This window comes from Oncorhynchus kisutch, linkage group LG28, assembly GCF_002021735.2.
Source record: "Oncorhynchus kisutch isolate 150728-3 linkage group LG28, Okis_V2, whole genome shotgun sequence".
Lineage (NCBI taxonomy): Eukaryota > Metazoa > Chordata > Actinopteri > Salmoniformes > Salmonidae > Oncorhynchus > Oncorhynchus kisutch.
This window is the reverse complement of record NC_034201.2, coordinates 43,406,458-43,424,367: the sequence shown is the minus strand read 5'-3', so window position 1 is coordinate 43,424,367 and position 17,910 is coordinate 43,406,458. Positions and strand designations below refer to the sequence as shown.

Genomic DNA, 17,910 nt, shown 5'->3' with positions numbered 1-17,910 from the left:
CCAAAATAACGACTTAAGTAGTACTTTAAATTATTTTGACTTAATTAAGTACTTTACACAACTGTCCATGGCAAACATCTAGCAGTTGAGTTCATGTGCCACCTGTTGGTCAAACAGAGAGATGGCATCAGGATCACACTGTGGGCAATGCCATTGTTCTTCATGCTGGATCTGATTGTAATTGACACATGGTTTTAATCATTTCTCTAGTTCACAAAATATCACCTATAGATTATTATTTTTAAGTATTCATTTTAGGAGTTTGTCCAGAAGGCCTATACAACCTGCACCACCAACATGCATCAGTCAAACTCAATAGCCTTAATGCTGTCATTTAAAACAGGCCTGCCCTGATCTTCCCAGGATATAAAACACGTAGTTCAAATCCTGTAATAATGTACATCTATAATATAGATGTTACATAGAATATCCACCAGAAGTTGATTTTAGTTGAATGCTGTCTGGGGGCGCTGTCAAAACCCTCCCCATTCCAGATTTTCTCCACGGTACCAACAGGGAGAACCGCGTGTGGTTGTCTGACCAGGTTCCATTGAGTTGACGGGAACACATCACAGGGGGGGAATGAAGAGGGGCGTCGAAAAAACAGAGAATTCAAACTCAACATACCAGTCTTTGGGTTTGAGTTCATGGATCTGTGACGATTAGACTAGGAGTTGATTATTTCGCTGTTATTTTTAATGTTGTTAAAGGTGTAGGGAAACTGTCGGCGAAGATTTTAATCAGAATGCTGCTGGTCTGAAACAAAGGGGTCGGGACTCCGGAGTGTTGCAGTGGTAAAAGCAGGTTGAAAGGTAACATTTTAGTGGATACTAGCCTACAAGTCCAACATGTGACTAGCTTTGCACGTTGTCACTATTCCAACCTCTTTCCAGTATGCACGGTGGTACAGTCATGTGTAGAACAATTCTCAGAAATATCCGATTGGTCACCATAACTTTCTAGTGTGGCGAGGTGAGTTGCCACGCGTGGTAGATTAGTTACAATTTATAAGCACGAATATAAACAATGTATCCGAACATGAGCATGCCTTGTGCAATACAGGTGGCGAATGTGAGGTGCTCGCTTTTTTAAATTACTTTTCTGTGCTGTAGGCTAGCTTACATATTTTTTTAATTTACCTAAGTGTAATAAACTGTTGTACAGTAAGCAATACGCTATAGTATCTGAAATCAATGAGTGCGCACATACAAGTAGGGCTGGCTACCCTACTTAATAAAAACAACTGAAGAAAATATGAGTAACGTTAGTCAGTTTGAGTGCATTATTTTGCTGCAAATCCAAATAATTTGGATACCATAACACATGAAATCATACAACAATTCAAGTGAAACCTGTCAGTTTCCCAAAGTTTGCCTTGATGATATAATTAATGTAGATCGGACAGGTATCTAATGTGTTTCTGCCGCACTGTTTGACGTTTCGTTCAAGGTGGACAGTGGCCACAACTCTGACAAGATGGAGCGGGAGGAGCAGTGGTGGACGTGCCAACTCGCTGCAGACATCCACCAGTCTCTACGAATAAAGGTGAATGTCTCATTCTCTGATCGTTTTTATCCACAGAAAACATGGTGCTTAGTTGAATTTCACAAATATCATCAGAAAATGACGTGTGTGTATTTTATTTGCCAGTAGTGAGTTAATCTATTCCTGTACTACTTACTGTCTTTGATGTTGAGGTGTGAAATGTCACATGCCCCTCCTGAAGCTTGGGCCTAAACCATAACGCTTGAGGTAGTTTCCCTGTCTGGTTAGCAGAAACTCTATCACAGCCTTGCCTACAATTGGCTGTGTTTAGACAGGCATCCCAGATCTTTTCATATCAGATCTGGAAAAAAAGATCAGATTTGCGCTGACTGTCTATACGCAGCCATTTTATGTATTTCAATAAGACCAAGAGATGCGTTTATCTGACCCATGGTATCATTATATGTTGTAGTTCAGGATTTCCACGACCTATCAGGGATTGACACTTAATGGTTGTGAACAATAATAAACCCAAAGACGGCTTCAAATAGAGATGTATCGATCAGTCATCTTAAATTGTAATTAGTCAAATTGGCCGTGCTATTGTGTGCAAAATGCTGTCCAAATGAGCCGATGCAGCCAGCTGAGCTGAGAGAAGATCTGTGAAGTGGGTTAATGGGTGGAGGGGGTCCATTCAGGGCAGACTGTAATTGTCTGTGTTGACTGGATTAGAGAGCACTGAGGACCTGACCACTCTACTCAGCCTGTTGGCTCTCTCTGGCTGTTTGTGTTTGTCTCCTGTTTATGGCACGGCTGTATATCATGCCCACTTCCTGTAGGAGCTGCTAAGTAGAAGCTTTTTGGCTATATGTGGAGCGCTTGCTTTTATGCTAATTTAGGATATTGCTCTCTTGCCAAAGACTCGACATTGTTAGATCCAGGGGCGCATCTTTCACTGGGGACGTCCACATTCCGAAATAGATTTTTTTTTTATGTGATACAAAATGAGGCAATGGTGTGCTTTAGGACCACGCGGACGCCTCCGAACGGTCGGCTGTTTGGAGTGACTGGATTAAAAATAATTATGTCCCCCACACCAACTTCTAAAACCAAAGTTGCGCCCCTGGTTCGATCTGAAGTTCCTCTTATCCTGCCTGTTACCCAGTAGCCAGATAATGGGGCTGAAGTGCAACGACAGATAATGGGGCTGAAGTGATGTGTGACTTTATGCTGACATTACTTGGTCATCGTGAAGAAATGCAATCTCCAGAGCTTTGATGTTTACGCTTTTCACCGTCCTTGTTCTAGTTTAAAACAATTTACGAGCTGGCAACTACTGGCGCGATCTGATTTTTATCAGCAGATAAAAAATAGAATTTGACAGGCTTCATGGAATAAATATTTTTGCAAATGGTTGCATTAGAGCTAAATCCAGATGCTTTTTTTTCACAAGAATGGTTTTTCATGAGAGCTTTGATCTCCAGGGTAACAGTATGATTCTTTCCCACAGACCGTTGCTATGGAGGCCTCTCTACCTGTGTCCTCCGTGCTCACCAAAGGCTGTTGAATGTATTAATAGCGCTTCTCTGTGTAAAAAGGCACCGTTTGCTGATGCCAGGTTGAATGCCTAGTTTGTTGCTGCACTTGTTAATTGCATTTTCACGATAATGCAGTTCACAAGGTTGAAGTAAAACAATTGAAATTGAAAGTGGAACAATAATATTGAATAGTGATGTTGAAAGAAACAATTCATTAATCAATTTCACAATTTCACAAGCGTTTCCTGTAAGTGTGATGTCATCAAACCCTTCAGAATCTTTCAAAGTCGTATCAACCCACTGCCCCCGGGGGAAAATTAAATACTGACAATCTTGCACAGGAGAATGTTGACCCAATTTGAACTTCATTTCAGAATAGGGTTGTGCCGATATTACAATAAATCCAAATATCGTAATATATGACATTGACGATATATCGTGAAGTGCAAGACGATATCGATTTAAGGCAGCCCCCCGCACCTCTCTGATTCAGAGGGGTTGGGTTAAATACAGAAGACACATTTCAGTTGAATACATTTAGTTGTATAACTGACTAGGTATCCCCCCTTTCATTCAGTTGGACAACTGACCAGGTATCCCACTTTTCATTCAGTTGGACAACTGACCAGGTATCCCCCCTTTTCATTCAGTTGGACAACTGACCAGGTATCCCCCCCTTTCATTCAGTTGGACAACTGACCAGGTATCCCCCCCTTTCATTCAGTTGGACAACTGACCAGGTATCCCCCTTTTCATTCAGTTGGACAACTGACCAGGTATCCCCCCCTTTCATTCAGTTGGACAACTGACCAGGTATCCCCCCCTTTCATTCAGTTGGACAACTGACCAGGTATCCCCCCCCTTCATTCAGTTGGACAACTGACCAGGTATCCCCCCTTTCATTCAGTTGGACAACTGACCAGGTATCCCCCCTTTCATTCAGTTGGACAACTGACCAGGTATCCCCCCTTTCATTCAGTTGGACAACTGACCTGGTATCCCCCCTTTTCATTCAGTTGGACAACTGACCAGGTATCCCCCTTTTCATTCAGTTGGACAACTGACCAGGTATCCCCCTTTTCATTCAGTTGGACAACTGACCAGGTATCCCCCCTTTTCATTCAGTTGGACAACTGACCAGGTATCCCCCCTTTCATTCAGTTGGACAATTGACCAGGTGTCCCCCCTTTCATTCAGTTGGACAACTGACCAGGTATCCCCCCTTTCATTCAGTTGGACAACTGACCAGGTATCCCCCCTTTCATTCAGTTGGACAACTGACCAGGTATCCTCCCTTTCATTCAGTTGGACAACTGACCAGGTATCCCCCCTTTCATTCAGTTGGACAACTGACCAGGTATCCCCCCTTTCATTCAGTTGGACAACTGACCAGGTATCCCCCCTTTCATTCAGTTGGACAACTGACCAGGTATCCCCCCTTTCATTCAGTTGGACAACTGACCAGGTATCCCCCCTTTCATTCAGTTGGACAACTGACCAGGTATTCCCCTTTCATTCAGTTGGACAACTGACCAGGTATCCCCCTTTCATTCAGTTGGACAACTGACCAGGTATCCCCCCTTTCATTCAGTTGGACAACTGACCAGGTATCCCCCCTTTCATTCAGTTGGACAACTGACCAGGTACCCCCCTTTCATTCAGTTGGACAACTGACCAGGTATCCCCCCTTTCATTCAGTTGGACAACTGACCAGGTATCCCCCTTTCATTCAGTTGGACAACTGACCAGGTATCCCCCCTTTCATTCAGTTGGACAACTGACCAGGTATCCCCCCTTTCATTCAGTTGGACAACTGACCAGGTATCCCCACTTTCATTCAGTTGGACAACTGACCAGGTATCCCCCCTTTCATTCAGTTGAACAACTGACCAGGTATCCCCCCTTTCATTCAGTTGGACAACTGACCAGGTATCCCCCCTTTCATTCAGTTGGACAACTGACCAGGTATCCCCCTTTCATTCAGTTGGACAACTGACCAGGTATCCCCCCTTTCATTCAGTTGGACAACTGACCAGGTATCCCCCCTTTCATTCAGTTGGACAACTGACCAGGTATCCCCCCTTTCATTCAGTTGGACAACTGACCAGGTATCCCCCTTTCATTCAGTTGGACAACTGACCAGTTATCCCCCCTTTCATTCAGTTGGACAACTGACCAGGTATCCCCCCTTTCATTCAGTTGGACAACTGACCAGGTATCCCCCCTTTCATTCAGTTGGACAACTGACCAGGTATCCCCCCTTTCATTCAGTTGGACAACTGACCAGGTACCCCCCTTTCATTCAGTTGGACAACTGACCAGGTATCCCCCCTTTCATTCAGTTGGACAACTGACCAGGTATCCCCCTTTCATTCAGTTGGACAACTGACCAGGTATCCCCCCTTTCATTCAGTTGGACAACTGACCAGGTATCCCCCTTTCATTCAGTTGGACAACTGACCAGGTATCCCCCCTTTCATTCAGTTGGACAACTGACCAGGTATCCCCACTTTCATTCAGTTGGACAACTGACCAGGTATCCCCACTTTCATTCAGTTGGACAACTGACCAGGTATCCCCCCTTTCATTCAGTTGGACAACTGACCAGGTATCCCCCCTTTCATTCAGTTGGACAACTGACCAGGTATCCCCCCTTTCATTCAGTTGAACAACTGACCAGGTATCCCCCTTTCATTCAGTTGGACAACTGACCAGGTATCCCCCCTTTATATTGTGACTTCACTCTATGATTGTTCTTTTATTGTTGCTCTTTTATTTTTTAACTTTAGTTTATTTAGTACATATTTTTCTTAACTGCATTGTTGGTTAAGGGCTTGTAAGTAAGCATTTCACTAAGGTTGTATTCGGCGCATGTGACAAATAACATTTCATTTTATTTTTACGAATAAAAACAGTGCAGTTTTATCAGTTAGGATGTGTCAATTTGTTGAAAAATTGGTCTACATGTATTAATTAAGCCTCATTTCTTCGGCATACAAATCACATTTTATTGGTAGCGTGAACATCGCAGGTGCAGCGAAATGCTTATGTTTCTAGCTCCAACAGTGCAGTAATACCTACCAATACACACAAATCTCCCAAAATAAAAATTAAGAAATATCAGAACTAATATTACATACTAAGATTATTGAGAATGTGACTATAATATTGTAAATAAGATGACAAATTTCACAGTCTAGAATTATCTAGTCATTAATGGTGCAAAACAATTGATATTGGATATTTGAATTAGCATATCGTAGAAGAGGTCTCCCCAAATAACGCCCAACCCTAGAAGACAGGAGAACGTTGACCCAATTGGATCTGCGTGTTGCAGAATATCAAGACCATGCTTTCAGCTGATCAAGAAACAGCTGTAGAGTTCTCTAAATTAAAGCCGTGCTCTACAAAAGGCTGTGTTCAGAGGGTCAGGCCCAAGCCCCTCAACCCCCAGGGAGACAGATGGCTGTGAGACATGTGGCCTGGCTGGCTGGGCTTGCATAACCATGGGAGACTCCCTGGTTCCCACAGCAGACTTCTTGAATATGAGCTACGTATAGATGGGAGAGATATATGGAAGAGTTGGATTTGGATCCTCGGTGTCTGCCTTTGCCTAGCAACAGTGACCTTGCCAGACACAGAATTAAATAGTGATGTGTATGTCAATGTTTCCAGGTCTGAAATAGGATCCGTTGTTCACATGGATGTCTGTGGGATGCATATTTTTAAATGAACCATAACATATTTAAAGGGTTAGTGGGTTATTTTTTTCCCTCCAACATTTAATGTTAACAATTTTCGTGAAGAGTAGGCTTTTATAGCTGGCGACGGGTCTGGAAGGCATGGGAGAAACAAGTCGCTTAGTTCCAAAATATATAAAACCAATTCATAATATATTGAGTTATCTTTTAGGCCCATGGTCCAGAATGGGTTGCAATTTCTTGTCAGTCCTTCACATTTTAAAGTGGAGCCTTGGCACATGCTCTTACATTGGCAAGGTCACCTGTGATACAAGTCAGAATTTGACGTCTGTCCGTGTCTGGGGACGTCTGGAGATGAAGTGGAAACCGGCCACTAGGGGGCAACAGTGAGCTCTGTTACCTTCCAGTAGGTTTTGGGTTTTGCTAGGGCTTTGTGGAAAGGGATGATGGTTGGGCGTAAGCATCTGCTTCTGATTTCAAAGGTTGTATGTTTGAATCCAGCGAAATAAAGTTGTTTTTTATATTTTTTGTTTTTAAGCCTATCAAGCCTATCCTAAACCTTTGCCTTTAAATGTTCAGATTTAATGCCTAAACTTAACCTTAACAATGTGGAGTTAATGCCTAACCTTAAACACTTTGAAATTTGACGTTTGAAACAACTTCGAAATTTGACATTTGAGAAACATGGACGAATGTCTAAATCTGACGTGAGACTGTGAGAGCTGGTTGGTTACATGCCTCCTGACACAGTGCTGTTTTGTTTTCTGTATACCCAATTCAACTGTGCAATATCCTTAGTCTCTCTCATTTGTCTTGTCTCCTCTCCTTGTCTCCTCTCCTCAGGAGCTGAAGTTGCCTACCTACAAGGCCCACTCTCCTCAGATCAGGATGCGGCGTTACTTTGCTGACCTGCTGGCTGTCCTCAGTAACCGCTACGAGCTGTGCCCAGTGGCTCGCCACCTGGCCGTCTACTTCCTGGACTTGTTTATGGACCACTACGACGTGGCAGTCCGCCAGCTCTACGTCATCGCCCTCTCCTGTCTCCTCCTAGCCAGTAAGCAAACGGCAACACAGTCGATCCGGTAAAGATGGAGCAGCAGTAAGACTACCCTCTAGAACATGTCATCTCATAGAGACTGAAGTACTTCAGTTATAATGTCCTTCCTTTACAAGGACAGATGTATGTTGTTTGTTCTTGTACAGAAAGTTGCATTTTCAACTACACCTGTATATATGTTTTTGAATCATAATTGATGTGAAAAAGTAAATTGGGGATAGTGGAGCAAGCCTGTGACTGCGTGGTTAGTCTGAGGCGCTGTGTTTAGTGTGAGCTGTGTGTGTAAGAGCCTCTGCCTCCCCCAGACCTCTGTCAGTCACCAAGGGAACTTATCACATGTAAAAACCAGTAGGCCTGCGTTACCCACAACCCTGGCCTGCGTTACCCACAACCCTGGCCTGCGTTACCCACAACCCTGGCCTGCGTTACCCACAACCCTGGCCTGCGTTACCCACAACCCTGGCCTGCGTTACCCACAACCCTGGCCTGCGTTACCCACAACCCTGGCCTGCGTAGTAATTAAAGTTGTTGAACAGAACAATCACAATGGTGACTTCTAGAGAATAGATGTCTTGTAGAGAATAGATGTAGGCCTGACTAACGGAACGGTTGCCATGGACAGGGTTGCCGTGGACTTTGAGAGATTGAGAGGTCTCATTGTTAAGGGCAGTTTCTGCCTTCTGGTGTGGAACAATGATTACCCCTGCACCTCTCTGAGAGAGGAAGGGCTGCGGGGATGATTTTGCTAACAGAAAAGTGTTAATAAGTAAGTACTGCTGGGCCTTTTCAGTGAATGTTGCTGGGGTGAATATATGCATGAATATTTAATGACTTAAAAAAATGAAAAGTGGGGTAATTATTTGCCCCCTTCTCAAACACACATACCCTCCATTGATCTGTTGAATGGGCCTCTCCCTGAGTGCCCAGGACTGGTCTCCAGAGGTCAGGGCTTCTGCATTGTTAGAGCATCTGACTCTAGGGGGATATGCATGATGAGGATTTAGCTGTGGCCAGTGAAAGGGAAGATGGAGGTGTGTTATGAATTATACATCTTATAAGCAGTCTTTTGAGCATTCGGTATTTTCTCACACGACCCATAACATGTGTTTGATTTTTCACTCACAATAACACTGTTTCCCCATCCAGGTAAGTTTGAGGAGAAGGAGGACTGTGTGCCAAAGCTGGAGCAGCTCAACTCTCTGGGCTTCATGTGCAGTCTGAACCTGTCACTGACCAAGAAGGATCTGGTCAAGATGGAGCTGCTTCTCTTAGAGACGTTTGGCTGGAACCTGTGTATGCCCACGCCAGCACACTTCATAGACTACTACCTCCATGCTGCTGTACAGGACGGAGACCTGCACAACGGCTGGCCTCTCTCCTCCCTCAACAAGACCAGAGCCTTCATGGACAAATACACACACTACTTCCTGGAAGTCTCACTGCAAGGTGAGGAGGAGATTAGGAGTGGAAGTTCATAGTGACAGCAGTGGGTGGTTTAATGGGCAAGACAGAATTCCTCTTTAGTGGGGCCATCCGTTGTTGAGTAAATGTAACTGATGATCTGTGCCTGTGTGTCCCAGACCATGCCTTCCTGGGCTTCCGGCCTTCCCAGGTGACGGCAGCTTGCATCGCGGCGTCCCGCATCTGTCTCCAGATCACCCCCAGCTGGACCACCGTCCTCCGCCTGCTCACCGGATACTCCTGGGACCACCTCACCCAGTGCATAAAGCTGATGCTGCTGTAATACTGCTTGACATAACGTACTGCACACCCACATTAATCTGACCACAGACCAAGCTGACGGCCTTCTGCCTAGACTTCATTTATCGTCGGTCTTGAAGTCAGCAGTGTTTATGTTTGTGTTGTGTTGTATGCACTTTTCCTTCATGTTGTGGTGGGTTAATGCAAGGTTAATATTCCACAGCTTTTTCATACTGTCAATACCATTGACCCGTAGTTATTTCCTCTGTATATTGATGTTTATGACCATCAGCTAAAGGTCGTCAAGTAATGATTTGCACTCTTTTCCTCCCTGTAGTGCCCATGACAACGATGTGACACAGGCCAACAAATCCAAGTCCAACTCTTCATCTGTCCAGAGCCCTCTCCAACCCCAGGCCCATCCCTCACCCTCTACAGTCTCCTGCTCCACCCTGATACCACCCTCTTCTGGCTCCCAGCAGATGCTCTTCCAGACAGGCGGCTACCAGCAGCACCTCACCCAGCATTCCACTTCCGTTTCCCAGATGCACATGCTAGGTGAGTCCCAGGCTCTGGGCCTTGTTGGGTCTCGGGACTACCTCCAGTCCCACCAGACAGGGCTCCTCTCAGGCTCGGTTTCTCAGGGAGCCTTCCCCCCTTTCCCCAGTCTGACCTCAGGACTGGGCTCCTCCCTGCCCCTCCAGGGACCCATCTCCATGCAAGTGGTCCTTGCTGCAGAGCCCCGTCACTGTCTCGGCCTGTCCTACGGGGGAGGCTACCTGGGCTCCCATCACGCCTTCACAGCAGGCTGCTTCGACAGGTGACGCCAGGAGAGGGAGGATGAACTGAACCTGGGTCAGTCAGTGTCCTCCACCTGTCCTGACTCCCTGTCCTCCTCCACCTGTCCTGACCTCATCCACCAAGGACGAAGGAAACCAAAAGGAAGAAGCAATGTCAACGCAGATCTTGCTGCGGTATTGACCTAACAAAGGTCCTAACTATTTGAAGTGACAAAATATTTGTGATGAGATGTTTACATACAGTATGTTCTGTTCCTATCACACGACTGCTTGATCTATACTGAGAGACTGTGAGGCTGGTTTGGCCACTGTGATTCTGATATCAACAGTGGTTGTGTGGAGCCCCTTCTTCTACACCATTTCTCTCAATGTGGGACATGTGGTTGTTTATACTAGTATCTTTCAATGCTGCTGCCTTAAACAAAACGATGGCTTTATGATCATGCAAGTGGTCTGTCCTTGGTATTGTTTACATCCGTGGTTCTCAAACCTCTCCTCAGGGACCGTCAGACGTTTCACTGTTTTGTGGTAGCTCTGAACTTGCTGACCTGATTTACCTATTCAAGGGCTTGAGGATTAGTTGACAAGTTGAATCTGGTGTTAGCTCTAGAATAAATAAAATACCTGGAACGGCTGGAGGTCCCTACGGAGAGGTTGGAGGACCACTGGTTTACATGAACAATACCATATATCAGGGTGTTTGACGGATTACTTGGGGGGGTTGACACAGCTGTGTCAATTAATTCATTTTTTAATGTTTAACTTCTACTGGTTAAAGACGTGTGTGTTGTAGGAGAGATGTCTCTCTGAGATTTGTGATCTATTCTTTGGCTAGTGTTTTATTTTTTTATTTAACCTTTATTTAATTAGGCAAGTCAGTTAAGAACAAATTATTATTTACAATGACGGCCTACCCCCAGCCAAACCCGGACGAAGCTGGGCCAATTGTGCGCCGCCCTATGGGACTCCCGATCACGGCTGGATGTGAAACAGCCTGGATTTGAACCAGGGACTGTAGTGATGCCTCTTGCACTGAAATGCAGTGCCTTAGACCGCTGTGCAACTCAGGAGAAGACTGCTGTTCTGGTGCCACTGCAGGCATGGAGCCATGGTGTCCAGAGGAACAGACACATCTGTCCTCTCAGCAAATCAAACCACAGGGGAGGAAGTGATACTTTACTAGCTAGTCTCCGGGGGGGGGCGGGGGGGCGAAGCCACGCTTTCTCCTCAGTTGTCATGTAAATTCTCCTGACTGGTACCATTTAATATGTGTGTCTTTGACTGAAATCCATGCCAGTCACACAGCCCTCTCTGGAACAGCTTCTGCTGCTCTCATTGTCACAAACACCTTGAGAAGTTAATGAAGCCATGAAAATGTTGCTGCACAGGATATCTTGTAGCATCCATCATCTATGTTCTGTATTACTGCTCTGTTGGAGATAGAAACACAAGCATCACGCTGCATCCACGATAACATCTACAAATCTGTGTGAATGTGACCAATAAACTTTGATTAGCACATACAACTACTGATGTCCTACCTCGGTCACTCTCCAGGGTTGTCGTGTTATTACAACCAACCTGCTGTAAAATTGACCTTGCTGGGTCAGATGGATGGAGTGCCACCAAACATAATATCCTATAAAATGAGTAAAAATATAGTTGACCATAAGATGTTTTGTGATTATTGGTTGCCTTGGATACGACCCATTGAATGCCAGTAGGAATATCTCCGACAATTGAACAACAGAAGTAAAAAATAACAAAGTTTGACTTTTTTCTTTGATGCTTACATGGAATATTGCCGCGTTCACATGCTAGTTAGAATTAGGGAACTCTTGACATTTCTGCACGTGTATAACTACAACCAGTTAGCAAGTGGGAAATGTCAGAGTTTCCTAATCCCGACTAGCATGTGAACGCGACGTTTGTATGGTGAGTCATGACGCTGTCATTTAGTGACGTCCAGGCAGGCCAGACATGCTGTTACCATTTAGCCAAGGACACGTGGGTCCAGTGTCCGTGTCCCAGGCTTGATGGGGTGAGACGTTTTTTGTTTTTATAGAGTATAAAATATTTTCCACTGATCACATCCTGACCACAATGTCTGTCTGCTTCCACTACTGTTGACAAATGGCACGAAGGACCCACAGGCCTCTAGTTTAGTGGGTCTCAGATAACAAAACCATTCTTCTGCGTACCTTAACTTTGTCCTACCTCAATATATAACCCTTGTTTTATCATTGGACCAAATGTTTCTACATTTATATCTGATGTACATTTGTTTTAAATCTTGTGTTTTGTTAGAATAGATGAGGAGTTCAATGCACCATCGAAGACCAATGTACTGTATCTTGTGTGATCTGTAGCCTAACAGTTGGTGACGGTTGGTCATTTGAGATAAGACTCCTTTCAATCACATCTAATGTTTTAAAGGTTATTTCATTTTTCGTTAATGTTTATTAGTACTTGTGGTTTTTTTAACTGCTTGAAGACAGTGGATTTCTTTACTTTAAATGAAAAGTACATTGCATTGTACATTGCAACCACCTAGTAGCCTCAACACTTGAAATCCAAGTGGCCCGACTACATGTACTTCGATGGTACAATGATTACAGCTATGTGCAGGAGAAGCACATTGGGGAAGGGAATCAAAACACAGTGTTTACTCTGTCAAATGAGGTGCAAATAAAACCCCAAAATAAATCCAGTCTGGCAGTATCGTTCCTCCACCCTTTGTTTTTGGTCTTTGTCGAGAATATCCGTAGCTAGAGGTATCGCAAGCCTCTCTGAAGTCGATTAGCATACCCCAAGGGGAATAGTTTAATATGAATGTCTCAACTCATTGCACATGAAAAGGTCTTCAATGGGGGTGAGAGGAGGGGGCTCTACCAATTAGCTCCACCCTCTAGATCAGTAACCTCACCCCGGTCTCTCCTGACGCTCCCTCCCGTCCTCTACAGACCTCAAGACAATGGAGGAGATTCCTATCCCTCATGTTTACCCTCCCTTTGCCACTAAACAAATGAAGTCAAGACACTGGAGACTATCGATACTGTTGGCGTAACAGGGATTTGTATCTCGCAATGAAAAGACCAATGTGATTAAGGGTAAAGAAGAAACTGTATGTGTGAAGAATCATTGCAGATGAAGAATTATGAAAACATGTTAGTCTCTCTTGAGATATAAACCACAACAGAAAGACACAATGAGGAAGTAGAAGCTATGCACAGGATGTCCTGTGTATAGAGATTGTCAGTTCAAGGGTCTTTTTAGTGGAGTTTTGGTTAAACTCCAACAGGAATTAAATTCAGGAACAATGCATAGACTTTGCCTGTCGGTTGTACGACGAAAGACCGATATACGATAAAGGCAGCTGTTTTTCCCTGGTAATTTTCAGAGCCTTTCTGAGAGGTTTTTATTTATTTATTTTTATTTCACCTTTATTTAACCAGGTAGGCTAGTTGAGAACAAGTTCTCATTTGCAACATCATCCTTTGTGGCCTGCATTCATTCACCACCGTTTCCATGCTTGGGGGGATCCCGAGTGGCGCAGTGGTCTAAGGCACTGCATCTCAGTGCTCGAGGCTTTACTACAGACCCTAGTTCGATTCCAGGCTGTATCACAACCAGCAGTGAATAGGAGTCCCATAAGGCAGTGCACAATTGGCCCAGCATCGTCCGGATTCGTTTTTGGATCGGAGTAGTTGTAAAATAAGAATTTGTTCTTAACTGACTTGCCTAGTTAAATAAAGGTTAAATAAAAAATAAGAGTCTTCTAATTTCAGTTGATCACTGATGATAGGAAAGTGAGTGAGAGGTTATAGGGTTATAGTAACGCCCTTCTTTGGACAGCTTGGTAGGGGGTACTGAAGTGGGGACGCTGGGGTGGGCAAGGGGGGTTGGGTAATGGATCATTCTCGCTAGCTTTGTTTACAAAGCAGGGTGGGGGGAGGGGTTGGCTAGCATAGTCCTCGGCTTACCCAGGGGCACTCACTCACCCGAGACATCCTCTTCTCTGCCTAGCCTTTTATTGTGTCTATCCCAGAGAGCTTAACAGCTAAATAAGAATGAGGCACAAACCTATTGATTGCTTGTTAATGTTTAATACTAAAACTCAACAATGTACATCTGTCATAGTGGAATGAGAATCAAACTCGTTTCCACATTCTACACACGGTTTATTCTTGATGTTATAGGGTTTCAACATTTCTAGCAAATCTTGATAAAGACTTATTTCAACCTTTCAAGTAGTCTGAAGTTACTACTTACTGTATATTTTGTATTGTGTTTAAAGATAGATTGCCACCCCAGTGGTTGTCCCAGGATAAACGTAGTGACATTTGGCAAGACTGAGGTTTTGCCCCGTGCCCGTTATACATGGCAAATGTCATCAAGCGTAAGAAAGACATTAAGACAAAGGCAACACGTTGGCCAGTGCAGTCTCCGTTTATTGACTCATTATTCAATTAGAGTTGTCGTTAATAACACCGTCACAATATCTTCAGATCTTCTTGCTGGTTCTTTTCAACACGACCGAGCCCACTGTAGAGGTCTAAACAGGGGAGAAAAGATGTCAAACATCACTTGGAACTGCCCAAACTTATTTATCATCTCTCCTAATATACACCATCTTCTGCCAAAGTGACACTTTTACCTCAATCAGTTTTCCTCCGCTGATTTCAGATGTGTGGTGGTATTTGGGGAATTTCGTGCTCAGCTTGCCCCCCTCCATTGTAACAGTGGCCTGACACAAAAATGCTTTTTTATTCATACTGTCATTTATTCAACAAACAACAAACCTCAGTTTGTTTGATCTAGATGTCATAGATCATGTCGTGCTTCTACACCTGCATTGCTTGCTGTTTGGGGTTTTAGGCTGGGTTTCACTTTGAGATATCAGCTGATGTACAAAGGGCTATATAAATACATTTGATTTGATTTGATATAATACATGCATCCATGTTCCCCTAGACATAGATTTATTTTGACGTTTAGCAGACGCTCTTATCCAGAGTAACTCACAGAAGCAATTAGGGTTAAGTGCCTTGCTCAAGAGCACATCAACATATTTTTTCACCTAGTCAGCTCGGGGAGTCAAACCAGCAACCTTTCAGTTACTGTCCCAACATGCTTAACTGCTAGGCTACCTGATCTTCGCTTTCGCTATTCAAACCCTCCAAAACATTAGTCAAACTTGCTTCCAGATTTCATGTAAATTTGAATGTCAATATACACATTATAACTGTCTCTCTTGTCCGAACGTCATCTATCTCTACGGCTATTGACCCTGACTACTGACTATATTGACTATACGAGACATGTGGGAAATACTACAGCAGCTTACACAACGGGCACAAAACTCCCTAATTTCTGATCTAGAGATGTTTACCTTGAACTTCTTCCCCCCGATGGTCTCCATGTCACATTCCTGGTCAATCACAAACTTGTTGGTGACGCTCTTGTTTGTGGGATAGAGCTGGGACCATGAGAACTCATTGCCGTTCTGCACCACCTCAGTGATGAGTTTGTAGTCGCGACCCTTCTCAATGATGTCATCAGGGATGCCTTGGATTACAAGAAAATATATAGTTAGACTTGGGGTAATGAGGCTATTTTGAATCATATGTGTTTTGAATCACATACTATCATAAGTGTGAGTACAGATTGAGCACTGTCATTTTCCCACCTTGACACTGCTAATCACCAATGAATGTGATTATATCCCTTCTAATACATTGCATAATCCAAGTTAATTCAAGATGTCAAAACAAACAGTTTTTTTATAGGCTCTAGGCTAGTAAGCTTGAGTAAATGCCTCACCAACGAGCTTGCAGAATTCTTCGTATCCCTCCTGGGTCTCAGTTTCCCACTTTCCAGCGAAGGCCATGGTGTACGGAGAGTTGATGGGTTGAGGAGAGGTGAGCGAAGGCAAGCAGGGAAGCATAAGGTACTGAGTGACAACCTGTCCCCTCTTTAAATACACACAGTCACCATCTCCACCCATCTCTCATGACACTTTTTGGTACAGCACTACCATAACTACACCATAAACATTTATGGTGTCAACTGGGTAATATGGCGAGTCATCAGAGAGCTGGTGACCATGGGGTCACTCACCTTTCCACATAGTATAGTAGCCTATGGTGAAATATCCACTGCACTGAATGTTAAGCCCTTAAACAACACAACCAGACGTGAACCCGACTGAATAGATTTAACTTTGAACAATATTTCAATACTACATTAAATGGCAGCATAGAGGTCCAAAATGCCTCAAAAAAGTGGACAAGATTGTACCGTACAAGTCCTTTTTTAATTTCTTAGTAAAGGATGAATCACATTGAGAGTTTACCGACTGCTTCAGTCCAGACCCCTAAGGCTGCCTTACATAGAAACAGGCTCTCTGAATCAACCACCATTTTGTCTTGCCTGTTTAGTTCTCCTCTGTCACTAGGAGTGTTGTTGTAACCCCCTATGGACAGCCACAGAGGTGTACTGTGCATTGTCCACTCTTGACAAAAAAAGGGCCTGCAAATCTGTGATGAGTCTAGATCTGGGACTTGGCAGTACACAAGGTCAGCTCGTGTAAGGACAGTAAGCTCTTTAGATCAACAGCCACAACACCAGGGATGATCTCCTGGTGGACTTTGGAAAGCACACCTAACCTCAGACCTTTTCCCAAAAAATTCACACCACCAATGAAATTCAGTGTTCCACTACTCCGATGCTACTCAGAGTAAGTATGTCTTAACACACACACACACACACACACACACACACACACACACACACACACACACACACACACACACACACACACACACACACACACACACACACACACACACACACACACACACACACACACACACACACACACACAGTGTGTGTTTCAGAATTCTAAAGGCGTTTTTGAGGAAGCAACACATACTCCAGGCCATTTGACCCTTAAGTGACAGGGGTAAAACCCATTGCTCATCATATAATCTCTACTGGTGTATATGCCTTTTCAAAATGCAAGCTACAAGATTGTTGCTTTCTGCCCATGATTTTTGATCATTCCTTGATTTATGCTCTAATATATATATATTTTTTAAATGCTCATTTGAAATGCTTACAACAGTGAGACGAAGTCATCCCTAAGTCTATTCGGGTATCAGTTACTCATTGACTGTGTCACCTTTGATTTCATCACTTGAGTCGTTGTTGTACTATGCCATGAGAAACATAAACCTCTTTCATGATTGTATGCTCAACAGTGTCCTTCAACGCTGAGCCAAATAATTTTATTCCCCTCTCAGGGTTGAATCAGTTTGAAGAACGTAAAACACAGTGAAACATCAACTTTTATAGTGCACCATACTAATTCAAAGTACAACTTACCAATGACTTCTGAGTGGCGCAGCGGTCTAAGGCACTGCATCTCAGTGCTAGAGGTGTCACTACACACCCTGGTTCAATCCTGGGCTGTATCACAACCGGCTGTGTATTAGGAGTCCCATAGGGTGGGTGCACAATTGTCGTTAGGGGAGGGTTTGGCCGGGGTAGACTGTCATTGTAAAATAAGAATGTGTTCTTAACTGACTTGCCTAGTTAAATAAAATGACAAATGTCATACAAATCAG

The 17,910-nt window shown here is 43.9% G+C and overlaps 2 protein-coding genes across 3 annotated transcripts; one reads left to right on the top strand and one right to left on the bottom strand.

Annotated features, from left to right (window-relative positions):
• Nucleotides 1–460: 460 nt before the first annotated feature.
• LOC109873063 (cyclin-J-like) lies at nt 461–12,992 on the top strand. Of its 2 annotated transcripts, none has more exons than XM_020464580.2 (6): nt 461–812; nt 1,450–1,545; nt 7,568–7,778; nt 8,928–9,227; nt 9,362–9,521; nt 9,820–12,992. In XM_020464580.2, the coding sequence occupies exons 2-6, from the start codon at nt 1,477–1,479 to the stop codon at nt 10,304–10,306; spliced, it is 1,227 nt and encodes a 408-aa protein (XP_020320169.1). In that variant the 5' UTR covers nt 461–812; nt 1,450–1,476; the 3' UTR covers nt 10,307–12,992. The 2 variants fall into 2 exon arrangements, with proteins under 2 accessions (XP_020320169.1, XP_031664373.1); XM_031808513.1 differs by lacking the exon at nt 461–812 and adding an exon at nt 848–972.
• Nucleotides 12,993–14,712: 1,720 nt separating this feature from the next.
• LOC109873077 (gastrotropin-like) lies at nt 14,713–16,244 on the bottom strand. Its single transcript, XM_020464599.2, has 4 exons — nt 16,106–16,244; nt 15,675–15,850; nt 14,940–15,029; nt 14,713–14,837 (listed from the first exon to the last, which is right to left on the bottom strand). The coding sequence occupies exons 1-4, from the start codon at nt 16,227–16,229 to the stop codon at nt 14,787–14,789; spliced, it is 441 nt and encodes a 146-aa protein (XP_020320188.2). The 5' UTR covers nt 16,230–16,244; the 3' UTR covers nt 14,713–14,786.
• Nucleotides 16,245–17,910: the final 1,666 nt, after the last annotated feature.